The 19,969-nt window shown below is 36.6% G+C and overlaps 1 protein-coding gene across 2 annotated transcripts; it reads left to right on the top strand.

Moving 5' to 3' along the window:
- Nucleotides 1-1,720: 1,720 nt before the first annotated feature.
- On the top strand, nucleotides 1,721-18,533 carry zfyve21 (zinc finger, FYVE domain containing 21). 2 transcript variants are annotated; one of them, XM_036575083.1, is made up of 8 exons: nucleotides 1,721-1,928; nucleotides 4,602-4,652; nucleotides 6,000-6,168; nucleotides 8,519-8,594; nucleotides 8,681-8,772; nucleotides 11,970-12,023; nucleotides 14,112-14,242; nucleotides 15,688-18,533. In XM_036575083.1, exons 1-8 carry the CDS (start codon nucleotides 1,803-1,805, stop codon nucleotides 15,721-15,723), a joined length of 735 nt encoding a protein of 244 aa, XP_036430976.1. In that variant the 5' UTR covers nucleotides 1,721-1,802; the 3' UTR covers nucleotides 15,724-18,533. The 2 variants fall into 2 exon arrangements, with proteins under 2 accessions (XP_036430976.1, XP_036430978.1); XM_036575085.1 differs by lacking the exon at nucleotides 11,970-12,023 and having other exon boundaries at nucleotides 1,724-1,928.
- Nucleotides 18,534-19,969: the final 1,436 nt, after the last annotated feature.

Raw genomic sequence — 19,969 nt, 5'->3', positions numbered from 1 at the left:
GCCTGAGCTCATTTAAATGGTCTGAGGCAAAGTGGAAAAATGTCCTGTGGTCCGACAAATCAACGTTTAAAATTCTTTTTGGAAATCATGGACGCTGTGTCCTCCGGGCTAAAGACCACTCAGCTTGTTATCAGTGCACAGTTCAAAAGCCAGTATTCATGATGGTGTAGGGGTGCATTAGTGCACATGGCATGGGTGACATGCACATCTGTGAAGGCACCATTAATGCTGAATGATATATACATGTTTTGGCAACATATGCTGCCATCTGGATGACGTCTTTTCAGGGAAGGCCTTGATTATTTTAGCAAGACCATGTCAAACCACATTCTGCATGTATTACAACAGCATGGCTCCATATTAAAAGAGTGCAGGTGCTAAACTGACCTACCTGCAGTCCAGACTGTCACCACCGACAACATTTGGCGCATTCTGACATGAAAAATGTGACAAAGGAGACCTTGAACTGTTGAGCAGCTGAAATCCTATGTTAAGCAAGAATGGGAAACATTTCACTTTCAAAACTACAGCAACTGGTCTCCTCAGTTCTTCAACGCTTACAAAGTGTTGTTAAAAGAAGAGGTGATGAGTGGTAAACAGGCCTCCATCCCAACTTTTTTGGAACGTGTTGCTGCCATCAAATTCAAAATGTGCATATATTTTTCAAAAAACAATAACATTTCTCAGTTTCAGCATCTGATATGTTGTCTTTGCAGTATTTTCCTTATATGGTTATAAATTTATGGTTTATGGTTTTATTTTATTTTTATTTACATTCTGCACAGCGTCCCAGCTTTCTTGGAAATGGGCTGTTTATATATTTATATATATATATATATATATACCAGAATTTTTTTTATCATGAAATTTACACACAACGTAAAAGGCAACAGGCATTTATAAATTATGCAAAAAAATTGAAAACAACAAAAATGGAGATATAAGGTTTTGTTCCAACAGCAGCAATATATAATCAGTCTTATCAGTCATGTAGGTTCACTGGTCATTTGGGATAGTAAATAAAATGGCTAAATTTGAGCTGTACGCATGGTTCCCATCACCACTATTATCAATATTGCAAAGAAATTGTCGATAGGTTTCTTTGCAATAATCCATTTCATTTCACAGCAAAAAAAGACTTTGTTTACATCTCAATGAGTGAATTATGGATTAATTTTGATATTTCGAAATTATAAGAAAATGGGTGGAATTCCCCTTTAATCAGCAAACCGTCGTTTTAAAGTCTTAAACAAAAAAATCAGCTGGTTATTTAAATAATATAATTCAAATAAATATTTAAATAAATAAATATTTAAATAAATATAGCAAGTAACTTCTGGATTTGCCAAAAGTCATGCAGTGTGCAAGTATGCCGTGACATACACAGGTGTAACAGCAGCATTTAAATACATCCATAATGCTGTTAATGCAGTCAGTTCACTCCTACTTCATCCACTTCACTCCAAGAGTGATTTACAAAGACCTCTTTAAATAACTGCATTTTTTCTTATGTTATTTTGCGTGAATGCAGGACATACCGTGATATTATTAAAATTATTTCATAGCATGTATATGTATATTGCATATTATGTAAATTATATAGTATTATTATTTATGCTATTAGTTGATTTATACGATTTATATGTTATTTTATTTGGTCTGAGCTCTAAATCTCCTTCATATACGGCACTGCTCTGTTTGGCGAGTGGGACTTTTAACCTGAAGAGTGACTTCAGTATGAGGAAAAAATAAAAACACAAAACACTTCACAGCGATAGACAGACAGATAGTTTGATGGAAAAATGTCAGCGGTGCCTGATGGCAAGAAGCTGGTCCGAAGCCCGAGCGGACTCCGCATGGTACCGGAGAACGGAGCGTTCAACAGCCCTTTTTCGCTAGACGAGCCTCAGTGGGTTCCGGATAAAGAGGTAACGGCGGCGGGTGAAGCGCGCTGGAGCCGCAGCGCTGCGCTCCAACTCCGGGCTGCAGCTGGTGCTGCTCCTTGGGCGTTGGTGTTTAGCTAAGCTAGCTTAGCCAGCCAGTCCCAGTCTCTCTACAGAACTCGGTCTCTCAAGCAGAAACACAGACTGCTAAGTTACTATATCGTAATCTAAATAAGTAGCCACTATGCGTTTTGTGCAAATATCTGCACATTTAATGTAAGTTTCACAGATACATTTTTAACAAATATGACGAGGCTGAAGTTGGCTTCTTGTTCGAATTTTTCCGCTCCACCTTAAATGGGGCAGCAGTTAATGTAACTACTGCACCATTTAATGTAACTGCTGCACCATTTAAGGTGGAAAGGAAAAATTCGAAGAAGAAGCTGGCTTCAGCTTCGTACAAAGCTAATATTACAGGCTCGGATGGCTGGCTAAACTAGTCTAATCCGCCTCTGTCAGCTGTAGCTGTGAAGAGTCAGCTAGTTATCAGAATAATACCGTGACTGTTCACGTTTTTTCTCAAATAATTCGATCAAAGATGGAAAATAAGAAACTTTATGTCAGTTAATTGTATGCTGAGCATGCGTTGATGTAATGGTGAATAACAGGCTGAGCGCCTTAGATTTCAGAAGTCTTGATTTGGTGGACGATATGGCAAAAATATTTGCTTTATCGCGATATTTGACGACATTTTCACGATAGTAAGTCAAAACACACAATAGAACCTTTAGTATTATATGTAAAAACACTGTAGTACAAACCGTATTGCTCTGAATCCATTTAAACAGGTCTAATTATGTTCACTTTGTAATGATAATGCGGGTTGAGACATCACGACAATAATAAAATATTGTCGTATTGATCACCCCTAATGGAATGTATCAGTATTTGTTGATCTGATGACATGCAGTCAGTACTAATTACTGTTTAATTCTATGTTTCTATTAAATAAATCTGTTTTTGTCAAATTGGTCATGTCTTATAACCTGTTTATTGTCTGCCTTTATACAACAGTTAGTTCCAACCACGCAAGCTGATTGGTTGAGAAGCGTTCTAACCGTGCTGTTATTTTGCCATAACATCACAGGTTTTTTTCACAAACACTGTATCACTCTGCTAAGACGCCGTTGCTAAGCAACGAGTGACAGCTGTAGGAGACGCTCAAGCCATTTGAACGTTTATACTTCTTAATTTGCCACAAACAGAAAATAGATACTTTTAAGATCACATTAGACCGACAGCCGATTTGGTCAGACTCTGAAGATGAGACTACACTAAATTCCCAAACTGTCATCACCACTGAGCAGCTTTTCAGTTGGCAGCTGTGACAGAAGAACAGCTAAACAACCTGGAATCAGCCAGAAATGAACCAAGTACCATTCGCCAAACGTGTAGTCTCGTCTTCAGAGTCTGACCAAATCAGACTGAGCCATAAAACTGCCGCAACAAAAACTTGGTCAGCGGTGATGACAGTTTGGGAATTTAGTGTAAGGAACTGGAGAACGAACTGCCAGCTGTGCAGCGAGTGGGCGGAGCTCGTTACTCTGACATTGCAACAAGCTGCTTGTTAAGGAACTATAATTTGGCGGAAGGAATTGTTAACATTAAAACATATTAAGTGACACGTTCACCACCCAGTTTATTAATTTCTTACTTTATTTATTTAACTGTTGTATAAAAGCAATAGAACACTCGAGGTTGTGTGTTAACACCTTTGGCTCATGCCTGCAACCAAATCACAGTCGTGATGTCATTCCGCGCTAAAACACTCCCTCTCGTGTTCTATTGCTTAAATTGATCACCCCTAATGGATTGCGTCAGTATTTGTTGATCTGATGACATGCATTCAGTACTACTTGCTATTTAATTCTCTGTTCTTATTAAATAAATCTGTTTTTGTCAGTCTGGTCAGGTCTTATAGCCTGACTATTGTCTGCCTACATATCACATTCCCAAAAGCCTCATTCAGTTTTACAGTCAGTATCAAAGTAATTTATCAAGAAAAAAAATCTGATATACGCTAAAAAAAAAGGGATTCAGCACCTAATGTATGTATTGCTACTACTATTATTAAATAGCATACTTAATGCCTTAACTTTTTCAAAAGTGGGCGTTGAGTTTTATTCAGTAAATATGTTTGCACTTTACTCAGCTTTATGATAATGTCCCTATAGTGAAGCCCCTGTCTCTTGGCCGTGGTCCCAACTTTTGTACATGTTAATTTGACTTTTTCCCTCCAGAAACTTTTGTTTAGGGAGTTTCTTAAGCTAATCAACAAACCTAGTCACCTTGATTTGTCACCATTAACCACAAAACTTGTACTGACATGTGGAAGAACTTCTTGACTGGTTTGGTTATGGTTAGCTGTTTTGAAGAGTCATGACTATAATGACCTTGTTGTTTTGCTGTGTCAGCCTGGAGGAAGGTTTTATTGTCTAGGTCTGTGTTTCTCAGTCTTGTTCCTGGAGTCTGCATAAGCACATTTTTATTGTTTTTTTTCCTGATCTAACAGCCTAATTCCACTCACCAAACCTCATAAAAGGTTAACACAGTTAAAATGAGGTTAAAGCGGATGTGTTAGCGAAGTAAGGCACTAAAAATGCACTCTCTCTGAGCTCAAGTGGTTATTGACAGAATACATCTCCCCTCTTGTTTCAGTGTCCCAGATGTATGCAGTGTGACACAAAATTTGACTTCATCACCAGAAAAGTAAGTGAGGTCCATCAAGTGCCATGAAAGATTGGAGGGTCTACTTCTTCTTTATGTTGAGTAACTTGGTGTTCGTTTGGAATCTCTTCTTCCTCTCATGTTTTTGCAGTCGTGCTTTTGCACAATTCATCTTTATTCCATTTGCTGCTTTCCACTACTTCCTTTTTGTGGTGTTGTGTGCATGTGTGCTAAAAAAGTTGCGCTGATTTTACAAATTCACATGTTCACTTGCATGCAGATACACACGTTCATATGTAGTAGAGGGAAATACGAAGATATGTTGTGGTTATTGTGATGAGTTACGAGACAGTATGTACTTCTAAGTACATCATGGGTATCAACAGCATTTCTAGAGCTCTGAACTGCATGGATCACAAAAATGAACTGATTTAGACCAAATATAGAGAGCCACCAAGTACTACACAAACTGCTCAGTGACACGTAGCTGATTGGAGGTGGTTATTTGCCTTTAACATAGGGACGCACTGGTATGGGGATTGTGGGCTGATATTCAAAATTTTTCATCTACATATCTGCGGATACAAAAACATTTATAAAATGTAGCGATTGGGACTGTATCTACCTTGATTGCCATTACAGAGATGTATAATATGTTTCTGTAGGGCTACAAATGCAATAAAGTTAATTAAGTACTGGCATTTTGGTGAGAAAGCCTGGCATCGGTTAAACATGCTGCTCTTCCTGAATTCAGTAGTAATGATTTAAATCAAATATTGGTTAAATTATTTGTTGAACATCTGTCCAATTAAGAAAATATCTGCCACTACCATTATGAGTCTGATATCATTGTGCATCCTACTTATTTAAATTCTTTAACAAAAAATGAGCTGCCTGTTTAAATAACATGAAGCATGCTATATCAAAAGTAAGTGGTAACTGGATGTATCACTGAGTTGTGCAAAATATTTTGGTGTAGGAGCAGCAACACCATACAAATACAGTGCAAGTGCACTTAGTGATCGTGCAATAACAACCAGTTTGTAGTTACATAAACTTCAGTAACAAGGAGCTGATTAAATGTCAACCCATTATGCTATTAGTTTTACTTATTGTTTAATTGGTTTCTTCTTAATTTTTTTTGTTTTGCTACCAGTAAATGAAAAGAAATTATTCTCATAGTTTTCAAAACCCTTTTAAATGTGGCACTACACTTTTGAGTGTGCATTTTATCAATTCTGAAACCTCATGATACATTTGCTTTGTGACAGTGTCTTCAAAGTGTCTTCAGAATATCTTCAAATATTTATTGTGATGTTATATTTTTGCCTTATTGTCATATTTATCTATGTGAGTGCCCTGTGTTTATCCTGTGCGTGTATTTTTCAGCACCACTGTCGGCGCTGTGGCCGGTGTTTCTGTGATAAATGTTGCAGTAAGAAGGTGGCTTTGCCCAGGATGTGTTTTGTGGACCCAGTGAGGCAGTGCGGGGAATGCAGCCTCATCTCTCAGAAGGAAGTGGAGTTCTACGATAAACAGCTCAAAGTGCTCACTGCTGGTGAGTCTGACAAAGCATACGCACAGGCCAGGACACCTGAGTTGCCATATAAATATGGTCTCTAAAAGCTCCCTCACAGAAAGCTATTACACAAAGTAGTGATGAATATGTTCTCTAATACCTGAAACATTGTTTTACAATATTTTTGAAAGTTTTGGCCTAAAATGTAAATGTTTTTTATTCCGTTCTCAGAAAACATTTTCAGATTTACCACTAGTTTAACCATTATTACCATTTACATATAAGAACTCAGAAGACACTTGTAGGTTCACTGGTTGTTTTGGATAGTAAATAAAATGGATTTATGTGCAATGTAGACATTGTGACCCCTGGTTTTAGCACCACCACTGTAAAGAAATCTGGGAATGTACTACAATTAACCATTTCAATATCAAACCACTCTACTTTCTGTCTCAATGAGAAAATTATTCAAAGATTTTGAAAAGTCTGTGAAAATTGTTGGGTTTTCCCCCCTGAGATCTTAAATATAATACTGTTAGTGTGTATACACTTATGTACATATGGGCGCATTACAAGCTGTCCCATTCATTTTTTTTAACCAGTTTACTCTCTGGGGGGGAGTCGTGGGCTGAAGGTTAGGGAACCAGCCTTGAGATCAGAAGGTCGCTGGTTTGATCCCCTGAGCCAATGCAAAATATTTTCCAAGAGTCTATCTTTGTTGAGCCAACTGCATTGTGTGGCGTAATGGTCTTACATTGCATTGCAACTGGTATAAATGTGTTAAATTGAATTTGCCTGAACATGTGGATACCCTAAATAAAAAAGTGTATTAGTATCAGAGCTGTTCCTGTTAAAAAGTTTGAGGTGTTGTTTTTTTTTGGCTGTACTCTGTTTGCAGAGTCATTGGGGTTGGTTGTGTGTGTGTGTGTGTGTGTGTGTGTGTGTGTGTGTGTGTGTGTGTGTGTGTGTGTTTTTGCTCTTTAACCATGGAACACATATGCAGACACACACTGTGTAATGAGTAATCCATTAACTGAAGAGCCACTAGGCAGTCTGTGGTGTATGTCAGTGCTTTAATATTAGTTCTGATTTAGTACTGAACTGAGTTCTGTATCAGTGCCCAGATTTGATATAAATGAAAAATATCCAATCCTCTCACTCGCGTTTCTTACCATGTCATCTGAACTTTAGTTTCTATGCAGAATTGAGTTTGAAAGTTTGTTGTTAACATTGCCTGTTTTGAATTCTTTTTTTTTTTGTGATGTCATGAAAATCAGCGCATTGCCTATATAACCTATTGCAGTTTAGCCCCGCCCACTCACATTGCCGCTATAAGGAGTTTTTCAAGTGGCATTCAGATGATGTCTTAAAACTAGGAAAAACCTATTTTTCAACTTGTACATTTCACTTTAAGAACAGATATAGTCATTTAAAAGTGGAAACATGGGAAAAATAATGTGGAGGCGAAGAAAATAGACTTCATTTTTAAGTTACAGCTGTTTTTGATACGCAAACCTATACAAACATCTTAAGCAGTCTTTGGTAGGGAAAAAAAACAAAACAATGTTGGATATGACTAGGGATGCATCTATACCATTTTTTTCAGACCGATTATGACTAAGTTTTTTAGTACTCGCTGATAACGAGTCTGATACCATAACGAATTACCATAAAATCATTCAAATCTAACTGATTTTAAATGAAGCATTAGCTAGCTCTGCTATACTAGTTACCTTGGATCGCATAGCTGATCCAAGATAACTAATATAGCATAGCTAGCTAATGTACACAGTAGGACAGTACAGGTTCTCTACAGTCTATTTCACAAAAAAAGCTTAAAAAATGATCCCTCGCAACTCTACTCAGTCAAACAACGTAAAGTATGCAGTACAGACTTTGGTAGGAAATGTCGACCTATTCTGCCCTGTTTGTTAGTTTACTTCTCTCCACCCATATTGGGGAGGCGGTTGTGATCATGTGTGTTTAAAAACAGGCTTAAATCATACAGTGTGTTCCAGGTAGGAATATACCAAAGTGAAATGTTTAAAGCGACCAACGGTTTTGTGTCCAACCGTCACAGTGTCAGTAACACTTCTCTGTTTGAGCAGATCCTCCTTCACTGTCAGCTTTAGTTGTTTGTTCATTTGCGCAGCAGCGTACGTGATCACGCGGTAGCGGAATTTTGGCATCAGTGAATTTTTAGTATGAATAAATGAGCATGGAATTGGCCCAGTGCCAGTATCTGTATCAGTGCATCCCTAGATGTGACTGTACTTTTGCTTTTCTATTTATGCTTGAGGTTTAATAATGGGCTGTTAAACTTTTATATGGATATCTTTATACCTGCAATTCCTTCTTTTGTTGTAACATTGTGTGTCTGCTGTTGTAGGTGGCACGTTCCTGGTGACAGTAGGCTCCTCGGAGAAATCGGAGACGATGGCGTGCCGTCTGTCAAACAACCACAGGTATCCCTGCGCACATGTACACATGTACACAGAGGCCTAAACAAGCTTAAGAAAGCTTAAACACAGACTCTCTGTCCTTCCCTCAGATATCTGTTCCTGGATGGAGAGAGCCATTTTGAGGTGGAGTTGTCAAAAATCTCCACTATGCAAGTGCAGACAGAAGGATCGACACCTGGAGGTAAGGCTGAGATTAGGGAAGAGAATAAATCTGTTAATATTAACAACCTCTTTATATCTTCATTCAGTTTCTGTGGGTGCTGCTTTGTTTTGTCCATAGCCGTGTTATAATTAGAGGTTTTTAAACCCAAAAAAGTGCCACAGATATTTAGTTTTTGTACATTATTTTGAACTTGGTTCTGTTGTGCACGCAGGGACATGAGAAGTAGGGATGCTGATTTCAGGATTGTGTATCTGCAGCTGCTATATCTGCTTGTTTTAGTGCGTTGAGGACGCGTCACTAAAACACACAGGTTGTCGGAAACCTCATGGGAAAGCGTGTGCAGAGCTGTAGGCGGTTTCTAAGCCATAAAAGAGTCTAATATTGTTTTTTAAACTTAAAAAAGCCGCAGTGATGTCCCACTGTTCACATTCTTTTTTTTTTTCTTCATCTATTTTATGTGTGTGTTCGAGTGCGTCACTGTGGGCGTGACAAAATTAGTTACCATGCCACAAATCAGCGATTTGATTGGACATTATTCAACTCATTCCAGAAGATGAGAGCAGAGAAATCAGGGTGCGTGTCAGTGGTTTAATCTGACTGTTGTATGGGTATATTGTTGTCTTTCGCTCTGTGACACGCTCTGATTGATGTAAATTATCAAACAAAATTAAAAAGAAAAAAAAAAGGCAAATAACTTTGCATGACTTCACCTGTCACGTCACTTAAATACTGCTTAACATTTCAACTTACAACACTCGTGTCCCTGTGTGCACCTTTATTATGAATGTTGAAATCCCCATTAGAAGCACTCTCTACCTTTGAATACACCTGTGATGTATACTGTGTTATAAAACATTTTTGATCTGATAGTACTTTTACTGTGGCAAGTTTACTGTCACATCCTCTTCACTGGTTAAAGGCAACCAGCCCTTTTTTCCTCCTCGAGTTAAAAACGTATCAGTTTGTTAGATGAGTGTTAGTTGGTAGGTGCCCTCATGTGGTTTGAATCAAGAACTGCAAGATGCTTAATATATTTGATTTTATATGAGGATAAACCACTAAGCCCAATGGCATTTTAAATGTGTAATATTAAAAAAAATTAAGAATATTGGGCATCATGTTTTTATACACTAGCATCTTCTTTGTCTGTTAATTTGGATGTTGCTCCAATACGGTTCTTTTATTTGGTCCTGAACACGTTAAAGCCATCAAGAAAACTTGAAATTTTTCTGAATTCTGTGGGACAAGCAACATAAATGTTAACACATTTATAAAATATAAAGATTAATGAGTAAATGGAATACCTATATGACAGTGTATTTAAAACGTAGCTTTTCTGAGTTAGCAGCTAAAGTCAGGCCCCACAAAGTCTGGATAGTTAATGGGCTATTGCTCAAAAAGAAACACTCAAAAACTCATTATAGTGTACTTTTGTTTAATATAATATTAGTAATTATTTAGACGGTGGGCCTAAAGGGTATGTTTTCATGGCTAAATCTTACAGACATGCTAATTCTATTGCAGAATAAAAGTTTATTAGTGTAACTGTATATTGTATATTTGATTTTTGCTGGCATAATATGCAATCAATAAGCTCCTATTTAAATGGCAGTTGACAGTAGATATTGAATGGAAATCCAGTCTCACGCAGCATAGTCAAGATGAAAAGGAATAACATAGACTTCCTACTGTAGGTTTTTCTGTTTTATGTTCACAGTGTCTCTTAATTTAATATACAGTTGGATGCAAAGGTGTACAGAGAACACATTTCTGCACATTTTAGTGCACAATTACTGTTTATTTGCTGAATGTAGCATATTGGAAAAAAATGAAACATATGTCCTGTGCAAAAGTTATGGCACATTTTCTATTTCATGTTAATTTTTTTGTTTTTTGTGTTAAACTCAGCAAATATATAGAATTTGTGCTTTAAACTTTGCAGGAAAATGTCATATTTATGTAGAGGATGTTTTGACTTACTTTCACTTAGAAAATCGACAAAACATGCTTTACTTTTGCATGTGAAATTCTGAGCTGAACCTGAAGTTTTTTGTCTGGGGTGGAATTAAAAGTTGTTTGAATGAGACTGATCCCTGACTAACACCTGGACTACATAATGTAAATGGAGGCTTTTCATTAGTGAAATATGTTAATCTAAATGTTTTTGTTATACATAGACAGCTACCTTTCAGCAAGACAACACGTCATACACTTAAATATTAAACAGAATTTACATTCTTACAATTGTCTTCACAAATTTCAAAGTGTGTCAATCCATATAGGCCTCATTTTATGCTAATAGGACTTCATTTCTAGTAGAAAGAAACTGGGTTGTGTATTTGCCCAAAGAACAGTAACAGTCTTTGGGAGAACCTAAAGAGTAATAGACTCTAAAAGCTCTTTGACTTCCTCTGCTGATCGATCCTGGACTGCTGTGATTTCCTGTGGTTGTTATTGATCTGCAGAATGCAGTTTCCTCTCCGTTTAAAAAGGAATATGATGAGTCAGCATGACTGTACAGATTCTGCTTGATTTTTAGTAAGTTTTGCTGTAGAACATGCCCTTTGTTACCTCTTAAAGGGGAATTCCACTGATTTTTAAACATGTCTTTGTAATCCAGTGGTTGAGAAGTAAACAAACTCATTCAGAGTGGTTTGATGTAAAAAGTTTTTTTGTAAAGAAACTTACTGACCAGAGTTTGGAACAATGCAAATTTTAATTTATAGCCATTATATTTACTATCTAAAAACACCAGGGAACCTACATTACACATTACATATGTAATGTTGATGTAAAAAAAGAATGTAAATTGGGGGGGGGCAATCGTTAAGGACTGTTTTGCCTTACTGTGCATGTACCCCTCAGCCATGAACTGCTTAAAAATACATTGTAGCCCACAGGCATATGTCAACACTGGCACAGAACAATGTTAGAATCAGTTGAGAATCAGTTACATCAGCTTTTAGAAATTTCTTTCCTCTGTAATTTAATGTTGGATGACCTAATTGCTTGATTTAGCTTATAACATGTTACTAATTTGGTAGTTCTATGCTTGCAGCTTGCAGTGACCACTGCTTTTCTTTGCAAGAAAGAAACAATGTGTGGTGTAATGCCTCTTTAGGTTGTGTTTTATATTAATGCTTCTTATGCTTCCTTTTTTAAATTTGATTTTTGTTTTCTCTGGCCTGCTTGATTTCTGTTTTTTCTGGGCCCAGAGAAAGATATTCATACTTACACCACTCTGCTGGACAGTGATTATATATCAGAAGGTCAGCATATCTCTCTCTTTGTGTCTTTTTCTCTTTGTGTCCAATGCCCTATTTATGGTTGCTTTTAAATGGGTCTGCCTTCTTTCCCAATCTTTTTGTTTTAAATATAGTTGATATATTTAGAGTATAATTTGGTGGTGATAAACTCTACCATTACTGATTTGGAAAAACAAAAGGCAACCATATTAAAAGCTGTGCATCTGTGCTTTGTGAATTGCTCCTTTCTTGTTTATTGATCTGTACATCTTTCAGCATGATTTGCATGTTAAAGGAATACAGTTTTTCCAATGTAATCTCTATCTGCCAGGTCTGTAGCATGTGATTGATTTATCATGGATAATAATTTCCCTGTATGTATAAAAAACAGAAAAAACATCGTCTCAAAACAAATGATCAGGAGAATTAATTGTGATCAATTGCATTTTTCTCTAATTTAAATATTTTTATCCCTTTTAAAAAGCAGTGCATTTTTCTATAGCCATATAAATGGACAAAATAAAACTCAACCTTTCACTCTCATACTACGTTACACCTTGTTTTGAGGGGTACTGGAGCTTTCCAGTCGCTGAGCTCTGTCCAGTTTAGTCTGTTTGAGGTGTTCTCCAGTGCTAATGTTACTGATATTACTGGCATTCACTGGCATCACTTTGGTGTTGAACACATTTATGCCATGGCAGTAGCTGGAAATAGCTTTTATCCTGAGAGCTGTCAGTGAAACTTGGCCGAAAAAAGCTGTATTTAAACTAGGGCTACTATTAGAGTCATAGAAACAGCATGTGAGCAACTGGGATTTAGGGTGGCATTACGGGTTTGAAGGGTCAAAATCGTAAAATCGTAGTAATCATGGTCACCACTTCTGGTACCAAGAGCCAAGACTGATATTGAAACCTTGGGTATCGTCCCGTACAAACACTTATCTAATAATTCTTTTTATTAAACAATTACAATTTAAAATTTGCTGTTTTTAAATGAAGACTTCTTTTAATTTTTCCAGAATCAAATTTCATCTATGTAGTGACTTCCTATTAGATGAAATATTAATTTGAAAAAGTGCTAAAATACGTTTAGTGAAAGACACCTGAAATATTCCTCAAGTACCATTTCACAGCATGAAAAAATGTTTTTGCTAAAATCCTTGTCTATAAAAGGCAACCAAATAAATAGCTTCCAAATGAACGCCACTGGATGCTGCTGCAGGCTCTCTAACTGGTTTACACTTCATATTCTTCGTAACTGAACTATATTCTGCCCTTATTAGAAGAGCAGGTAGCTAATAGGCTGATAGGCTGGTTCCATAATTTTTGAGAAACAGACTTCAGATTCAGAGCTTTACAGAGTCGTGATGCATCTGCTTAAAGAATAATGAATATGATGGTTGTATGTCTGTTACAAGCTTCACGTGCCCATGTTTAAGCTAGAATCGGCATCATCATACATCACCACTAGCTTGGCGCTAACAACACTACGAATTTTCATAGGAATACATGCGCAAATTAGCTTTATGCTAATGGATAATTAGAGAAGGAAATGTTGCTTATAAAGCAAATTACTATTGTACTGTACTTGTTTCCCAGTATCAACAGAATTAATGACACCAACCACTTCAGGACTGATGAATATTAATATTACTATATTAAATGGCAATCTGACTAATATCAGCCTGATATAGATATGGCAGATAGCAATTAGGTTGAGAGACTTTGGATTATTCCTTTACGAAAAAACTCCTGTCTTATCCCTTTTTTGTTTGCCACATCCTAACGTGACTCGCCCATGGCTTGACTCATTGGAACAGTCCACTGTGGTCCTTTGTGGCTGGATTCCGATGTAGCCAACCTTTCTGTAAATGACTGCATTATCATCATGTGTTGCATTGTGAGCGGTAACAGTTTTGATGTCCTCTTATTAATAATGCAGTAGTGTATGCTTTACCACCTACTGCTGATGTTTCATTTTGCTGTAATATTTCTCCATTTCATTCCAGCTGGGTAGGCATTTTCCATTATTCATCTTAAACATACTCCTGCTTCAGTCTGTGGTAGCTTTTGGGTGAAGCGCTCACATCTGACATTTGACCTCTTCGTGCAGGTGGTCTGTCTCGTGCCACTGGCATGCTGCTGCAGTACAAGCCCCCCGGCTCTCAGGACCCCCAGCAGCTTCGCATGGAGGCCGCCGATGACAAAAGGATCGCCTCAGCCTGGCTAGCAGCCATGCACAAGGTACACCCCACATGCTGTACCACCTACTGTGTCACGAATGAATTCACAGGCAGATTTAACTAACTACTGATCTAAATTGGAATCATAGCCAAGTAGGTTATTGCTAAATTACATAAAATTTGTGGGGTGTAGCATTATTCCAAAGGAATATGCACATTTGTCAGTTGCTCCTTCAGTTTTGCAGTTTGTGCAAAAGAAAAACATATCAACATCTAAACAACAGTTTATTTAAAATGTTTGGTTATGGCAAATTTAAAAAGAAGAGAACATGTTATTAAATTATGTTATTTTTAATATTAATATTAATATTAAAAATATTAAAACAAGGGTGCCCTTTTAAAAGGGAGCATCAGTTTTTCGGATCTTTGTCTATAGCTGGGAAGTCCAGTAAAGGCAACAGCCGCCTCAAAGCATAAAGAAATCATTGACAAAAATGCTTGCGCTTTACCAAGAACTGAATCAGCCATTTTAACAATTTATGTGGCTGTGAAGCTGGGAAACATTGAGCTTACATGAGCTTATTCAGCATATAGACAAGCACGCGATAGACTATATATAGATATGCGGGCTATACCAGTGGCTATGAGGGTTAGGGTTAGAACTGTACCCAGACATGCATGTAGGCATTATTGTTTGAAAAAGGCAGATGCTGTGATCTGTATGGACAGGTATACAATTTGTGTTTTTAATAGAAAACCAGAAGCAACTTTATTTCATTTTAACTTGCCTCTCCAAGGGCTCATATTATGGAAAACCAAATTTTCTTTGTTTTTGTGAAATAAGAGTTTAATGTAGTTTGTCAATATTTTTAAAGTTAGAAACCATGCTGTTCGCTCTCCAGTTTATACAGTCAATGTATGGGAACATGTATAACTGGAATACATGGAAACTAACATGTATCACTCTTAAGGGCTGCTTGTTTAATTTTAATTAATAAAGAAAGGAAATAGTTATGTAAAAATATAACTGTTTTTGGTACATAAACCCACAAAAATGGATTTAGGATATGGGCCCTTTAGGTTTTTATGCTTCTATAATTATCATTATTATCATTATTATTATTATTATTATTACTGCTGCTACTGCTACATCCTATTTGCTGTTCTTAATGCCTTATATAAATGTACTGTGAAGCACTTTCAACTACATTTATTATTATTATTATTATTATTATTATTATTATTATTATTATTATTATTCCATGTGATTTTGTTATATGATGTTTACTTTTAATTAATCATATTTTAGTATTTTTTTTATATTTCTCTTAAAATTCTCCTCTATATATTCTTATCTTTAAGTTCTAATTCATCTTTACTGCAAATATTTGATATCTTTCTGCAGTTGTGTGTGATGCAGTGGGTACTTTATGCTTATTTTAATAACTGAATGATTGTAATTATTATGATAATTTTTTTAATTCTCTGATTTTGCTTCATCCACAGGCTGCCAAGTTGCTGTACGAGTCAAGGGACCAGTAAAATAAACGAGATGAAGGCCAAGTGCAAAAGAGAGAGAGAGAGAGAGAGAGAGAGTGAAAAGATAGACAGCACGCAAACCTACGTGTGCATTTTATGTTAAAGTCTCACATGTATTCTGAGATGCCTACATGCTTTCTATTGGAATTCTCTGCTTTCTGCTGCCCTGTTTAGATGGACTGGATTGGACACATAACCTGTCCATCTCTCCAAAAGGGAGGACCAAGTTAATCACTGATCCTAGTGCAATATATATATATACATGCACATATTCTACAGTTAATATGGTCAAGTGTAGTCCGGATTTTTTCTAAAACAACAAAAAACCAAAAAAAATCTGTCAGATATTCCTATTTTAACACAAAAATGCTGTGTATCTACTTTTTACTGCCGATATATTCACAAAAGTTTTGTAACTCTTTGTACGTTTTATTTTTGCCCCTCACACTACAATAAGCAGTTAATGTGAATAAGTTGTGTAAGTGAAAAGAATCCTTCCTCTTTTTAAGTGAGCTGCAGTTGTGCTATGACTGACTCAACCAAGTATCCATTTCTCTTTCCTCCAAAATGCAACACTAAAGTTCAGTGCTTGGAGTTAGAGATGGCACATTATCACTTTTTCTTTTCCCATACCTTGGCTGATACGTATCCTAAGCTTTAAAATGAGCTATTTTTAAATGAAGCACTTCATTTAAAAGTAGGCTATAATTCTTAAACTACTCACATACTTAAAGGGCCCATATCATGCAAAAACAAAGCTTCCTCACTTTTTTTAAAATAAGAGTTTGATATAATCCATAAACATCGCTAAAGTTCATTCCCCAGTCCATACATGGAAACCAAGCTGTTAAACAGCCTGTTTTGAATTCGTCATTTCTGTGATGTCACAAAAACCAATACATTTACTTAGATCTTCCTTTTAGCCTACAGCAGTTTAGCCTGCCCACTGATGCTGAAGTTATAAACAGTGTTTTAGCCTGGACTGCTTTTTAAATGAGGGCAGCCAATAAGAACAGACCTGATTTACATATAATCAGTCTTAAAGACATATTAACAAAAACATCCTGTTTAGTTCTAAGGGATAAACACAGGTTGGAAATGGTCATTCAACCCACTCAGTGCCCTTTAACTAGAAGAACATGACATCACCCAGTGAAGTGTTTCAGGCAAGATTTGTTACAGGATTGAATCATGTTTATTCTTCTTTTCCCTCTGGTGGCTGATCCAGATTTTCAGCTGATGTCAGCCTAATACCAATACCTGATATCGGATCAGTGTCATCTCTGCCTGTAATATACACATTTCAAAAGTTTGGAATCAATGTTTTCAGTAGAACCGATAAACCAATTTCTTTGCACATGAATGACATGATACTACCATGTTAGTCTTGTGCAATTTCTCAGCTTTCCAGTAATTAGAAGGACACTAAGAAGTGTCCAGAATGATGACTAAAGTTGTAGATTATTATAAAATGATTGTGAAAGCATTGAGGAAGTTGTAATAAAGTTAAAATTCAGAATTCTTATTTCAGAAGTGGAGATCAAACCTCAAGACAATTTATTTGTGATTGAATAACTTCTCATTCACAGAATTCTGGAAATAGTGGACATCTAAACATCTAAAGTACCATTGAGTGTGTTTACATGCACTTAATAATCCTATAACTGCAGAAAATCAGATTTTGTCAGTAATTGGATCAATGTGTTTATATGCACTTGAGTAATCAGATAATGGGAAACTCCGGGTCCCTATGAGTCAGGCAGTTGTCAGATTTCTGCTTTACAACCAGCCAGTAGACTCACTGAAGAATGCGTGACGTAAACATAACGTAGCCTCAAACTTTGCGCCACTTTACCTGAAAATATGAACATACATCATCTAGAATATGAAGAATATTTAAGTTCCTCATTTCGTCAAGCATGTAGTCGGTTTCAGTGTCGCTCCATAAGCGTTTTGGTGCGTCTCGCGGCAACACTGCTTGCCTATTTCCAGTCTGTTTTCGCACATGCACAGACTGTGAAATCCGAAAGAAACAGAGTAAGAGTTTACATGCACTGAGAAATCTGATTACTGAGCCAGAATCCAGCTCTGTTTATCAGATTTCTTAATCGGATTTCTAGATCGGAGTATGCTGTTTACATGACCATTTGAATAATCAGATAACTGCAGAAATCAGATTTGTCAAGTAACTTATTTAAGTTATATGTTGTGGTATTTAGAATAAATGGTTAATATGACAAATGATTCCAAACTTTTGAACAGTGGTGTATATTCGCTATAATAGATCCTCGTTCTCTAATTCTGCAGTTTCTGCTGGACGCAGTGCTGGACTTGAGCAATTTTTTCAGCACTTTTATAGAGGTCATAGTTAACCAAGTAACTGAGAAACACATTCTGAAAACATGATTTTGGTTCAGTGGGCTAAAGTTACAGCAGACGTTTTAGCTGGCCAGGCCTTGTCGTTATAGAATAGTGTTCAGAACATGACTTGTGCTGCATTGTGAAATTTCCACTCAAGGCTTCCTTGTGAGTCCACGGTCAGTATTTCAGAGGAAACCATCTCTGAGTCAATTCCGTTTTCTTCCCTGAGAGAAACTGTCCTCCAGCAATTTTTGTACCTGTTTACACATGTATGTATGTGCATGTTATTATTTTTTGACAGTATCTTCTAATGCTGATTAAATCAGTTCTTTGTAACCGGTATATTTGTCTTGAATTTTTATTATTTTTTACTTTTTCTGAACGTTTTCAGGTTTCCCTCAACAAACCAACACTCGGTGCTTTAAATTCAAATAAAACAGAGTGTGATGATCCGTCACTGTCCTTTCCTTATGTCTTATGTGTGACGAAAGAGAAACTCGTTTTCATTATTTAACTGTTTAAAAAAAAAAATACATGTCTGTAATCACTGAAAAGACACATTGAAGAAGTTCATGTAATTATTAAGGATATTGGATAAGGATATTTCTGAGGAGATAATACATAAGATAATCCACTTACATAAGAATGGAGAAAATCAAAGGAAAATAACTGAAAAACCTGGAGTTTCCAAAACTAGAGTTCAAAAACTGATCAAAAGCTCCAGAGAAAATGAGGACCCTGATAGCAGCCTGCAAAACCTGATAGACCACCAAAACAGACAAACAGCACTTTCATCTTTGAGAAAGAGGAGAAAATCAAGCCCCACTCTGACTGAGATCTGAAAAAATCCACAGGTGTTTCTGTTCGTCCTTCCACTGTGAGAAGACAACTCAGGGCTATGAGTCTGAAAGGATGTGTAGCTGTCAAGAAGCTGTTACTAAGACAGGAAAACAGACAAAGCAAGATACATAAAATTAATCATACATAGAAAATTGAAAATAAAAAGGCAGCCTTTTGTATAGAACTCTAGAAAATCTCAGAAAACAATGAACAGGTCTGATCTATGTGGAGCTGTAATACCTTCGCAGTCCACCAGGGAGCAGCAGTGCACTTTGGGGAAATAGTGTAGATCATCTTTAGACCTACTGCTTTGAAATGGCACAGACTCATGTAAGAACCTGCTGCAGTTACAAGTCAGTATGTTTCTCCTGCACATGATAAAAGTTCCTATGTACACCTGTCTTTTGATCTGCAGATATAAATGTTTGTTCGTCTACACACTATTTTGCAATTTTTTCTACCTCTGTGTAGTGAGAATACTGACGTTTCAGTGAAAATTCCTTCTCTTTGAAAAGAAGTGCAGTTTAAGAGTTTTAAAAGGCGTCGGTTGAATTTTCAGAAAAGGGCTATCAATAAAAAATTTATTAAACAATAATGAACCATACAGAGCCTTTCCAAAATACCATAATACTGGATCATTCATTCAATGGTTGGTATGGGTGTGTGTCCAGGGTTCCAAGCCACTAGGGGGCACCTGCAAGTGATTACAATCATCTAACAGCTGTTTTGACTTGTGGTGGGAACTTTACTAGCATCACAGTAGGAAAAGTAAAAACTAACATCAGAGAACTTGTAGAGAGGAGAATTCCCACTCTGTAATGTCTTCCTGGTTTCTTAAACACTAGAGGGCGCTCCCGAGCGAGTCCAAAATGAATGGATTAATATGGAGCATTTCAGTAAAATCATAGTTTATAAATGCTAAAACATTTTGCTAAACATGTAAAAGGATACACTCATTTCCTGAACACTGAATAGCATAAAACATTTTATCACTGCTGTTATATTTTTATATTTATGAGCTTTTAAACTTTTTAAACTTTGAGTTTAA

Source organism: Colossoma macropomum, unplaced genomic scaffold, assembly GCF_904425465.1.
Source record: "Colossoma macropomum unplaced genomic scaffold, Colossoma_macropomum, whole genome shotgun sequence".
Classification (NCBI taxonomy): domain Eukaryota; kingdom Metazoa; phylum Chordata; class Actinopteri; order Characiformes; family Serrasalmidae; genus Colossoma; species Colossoma macropomum.
Note: the sequence above shows the minus strand (reverse complement) of the source record. Positions and strands in the feature narration are given on the sequence as shown.

What these genes read in the sequence shown, in the direction of transcription:
- zfyve21 (XM_036575083.1), top strand. Translation starts at nt 1,803, where the DNA reads ATGTCAGCGGTGCCTGATGGCAAGAAGCTGGTCCGAAGCCCGAGCGGA. An exon ending in GCTCAAAGTGCTCACTGCTG is followed by an intron (nt 6,169 to 8,518) that starts GTGAGTCTGACA and finishes CTGCTGTTGTAG; the next exon opens with GTGGCACGTTCCTGGTGACA. An exon ending in GGCTAGCAGCCATGCACAAG is followed by an intron (nt 14,243 to 15,687) that starts GTACACCCCACA and finishes CTTCATCCACAG; the next exon opens with GCTGCCAAGTTGCTGTACGA.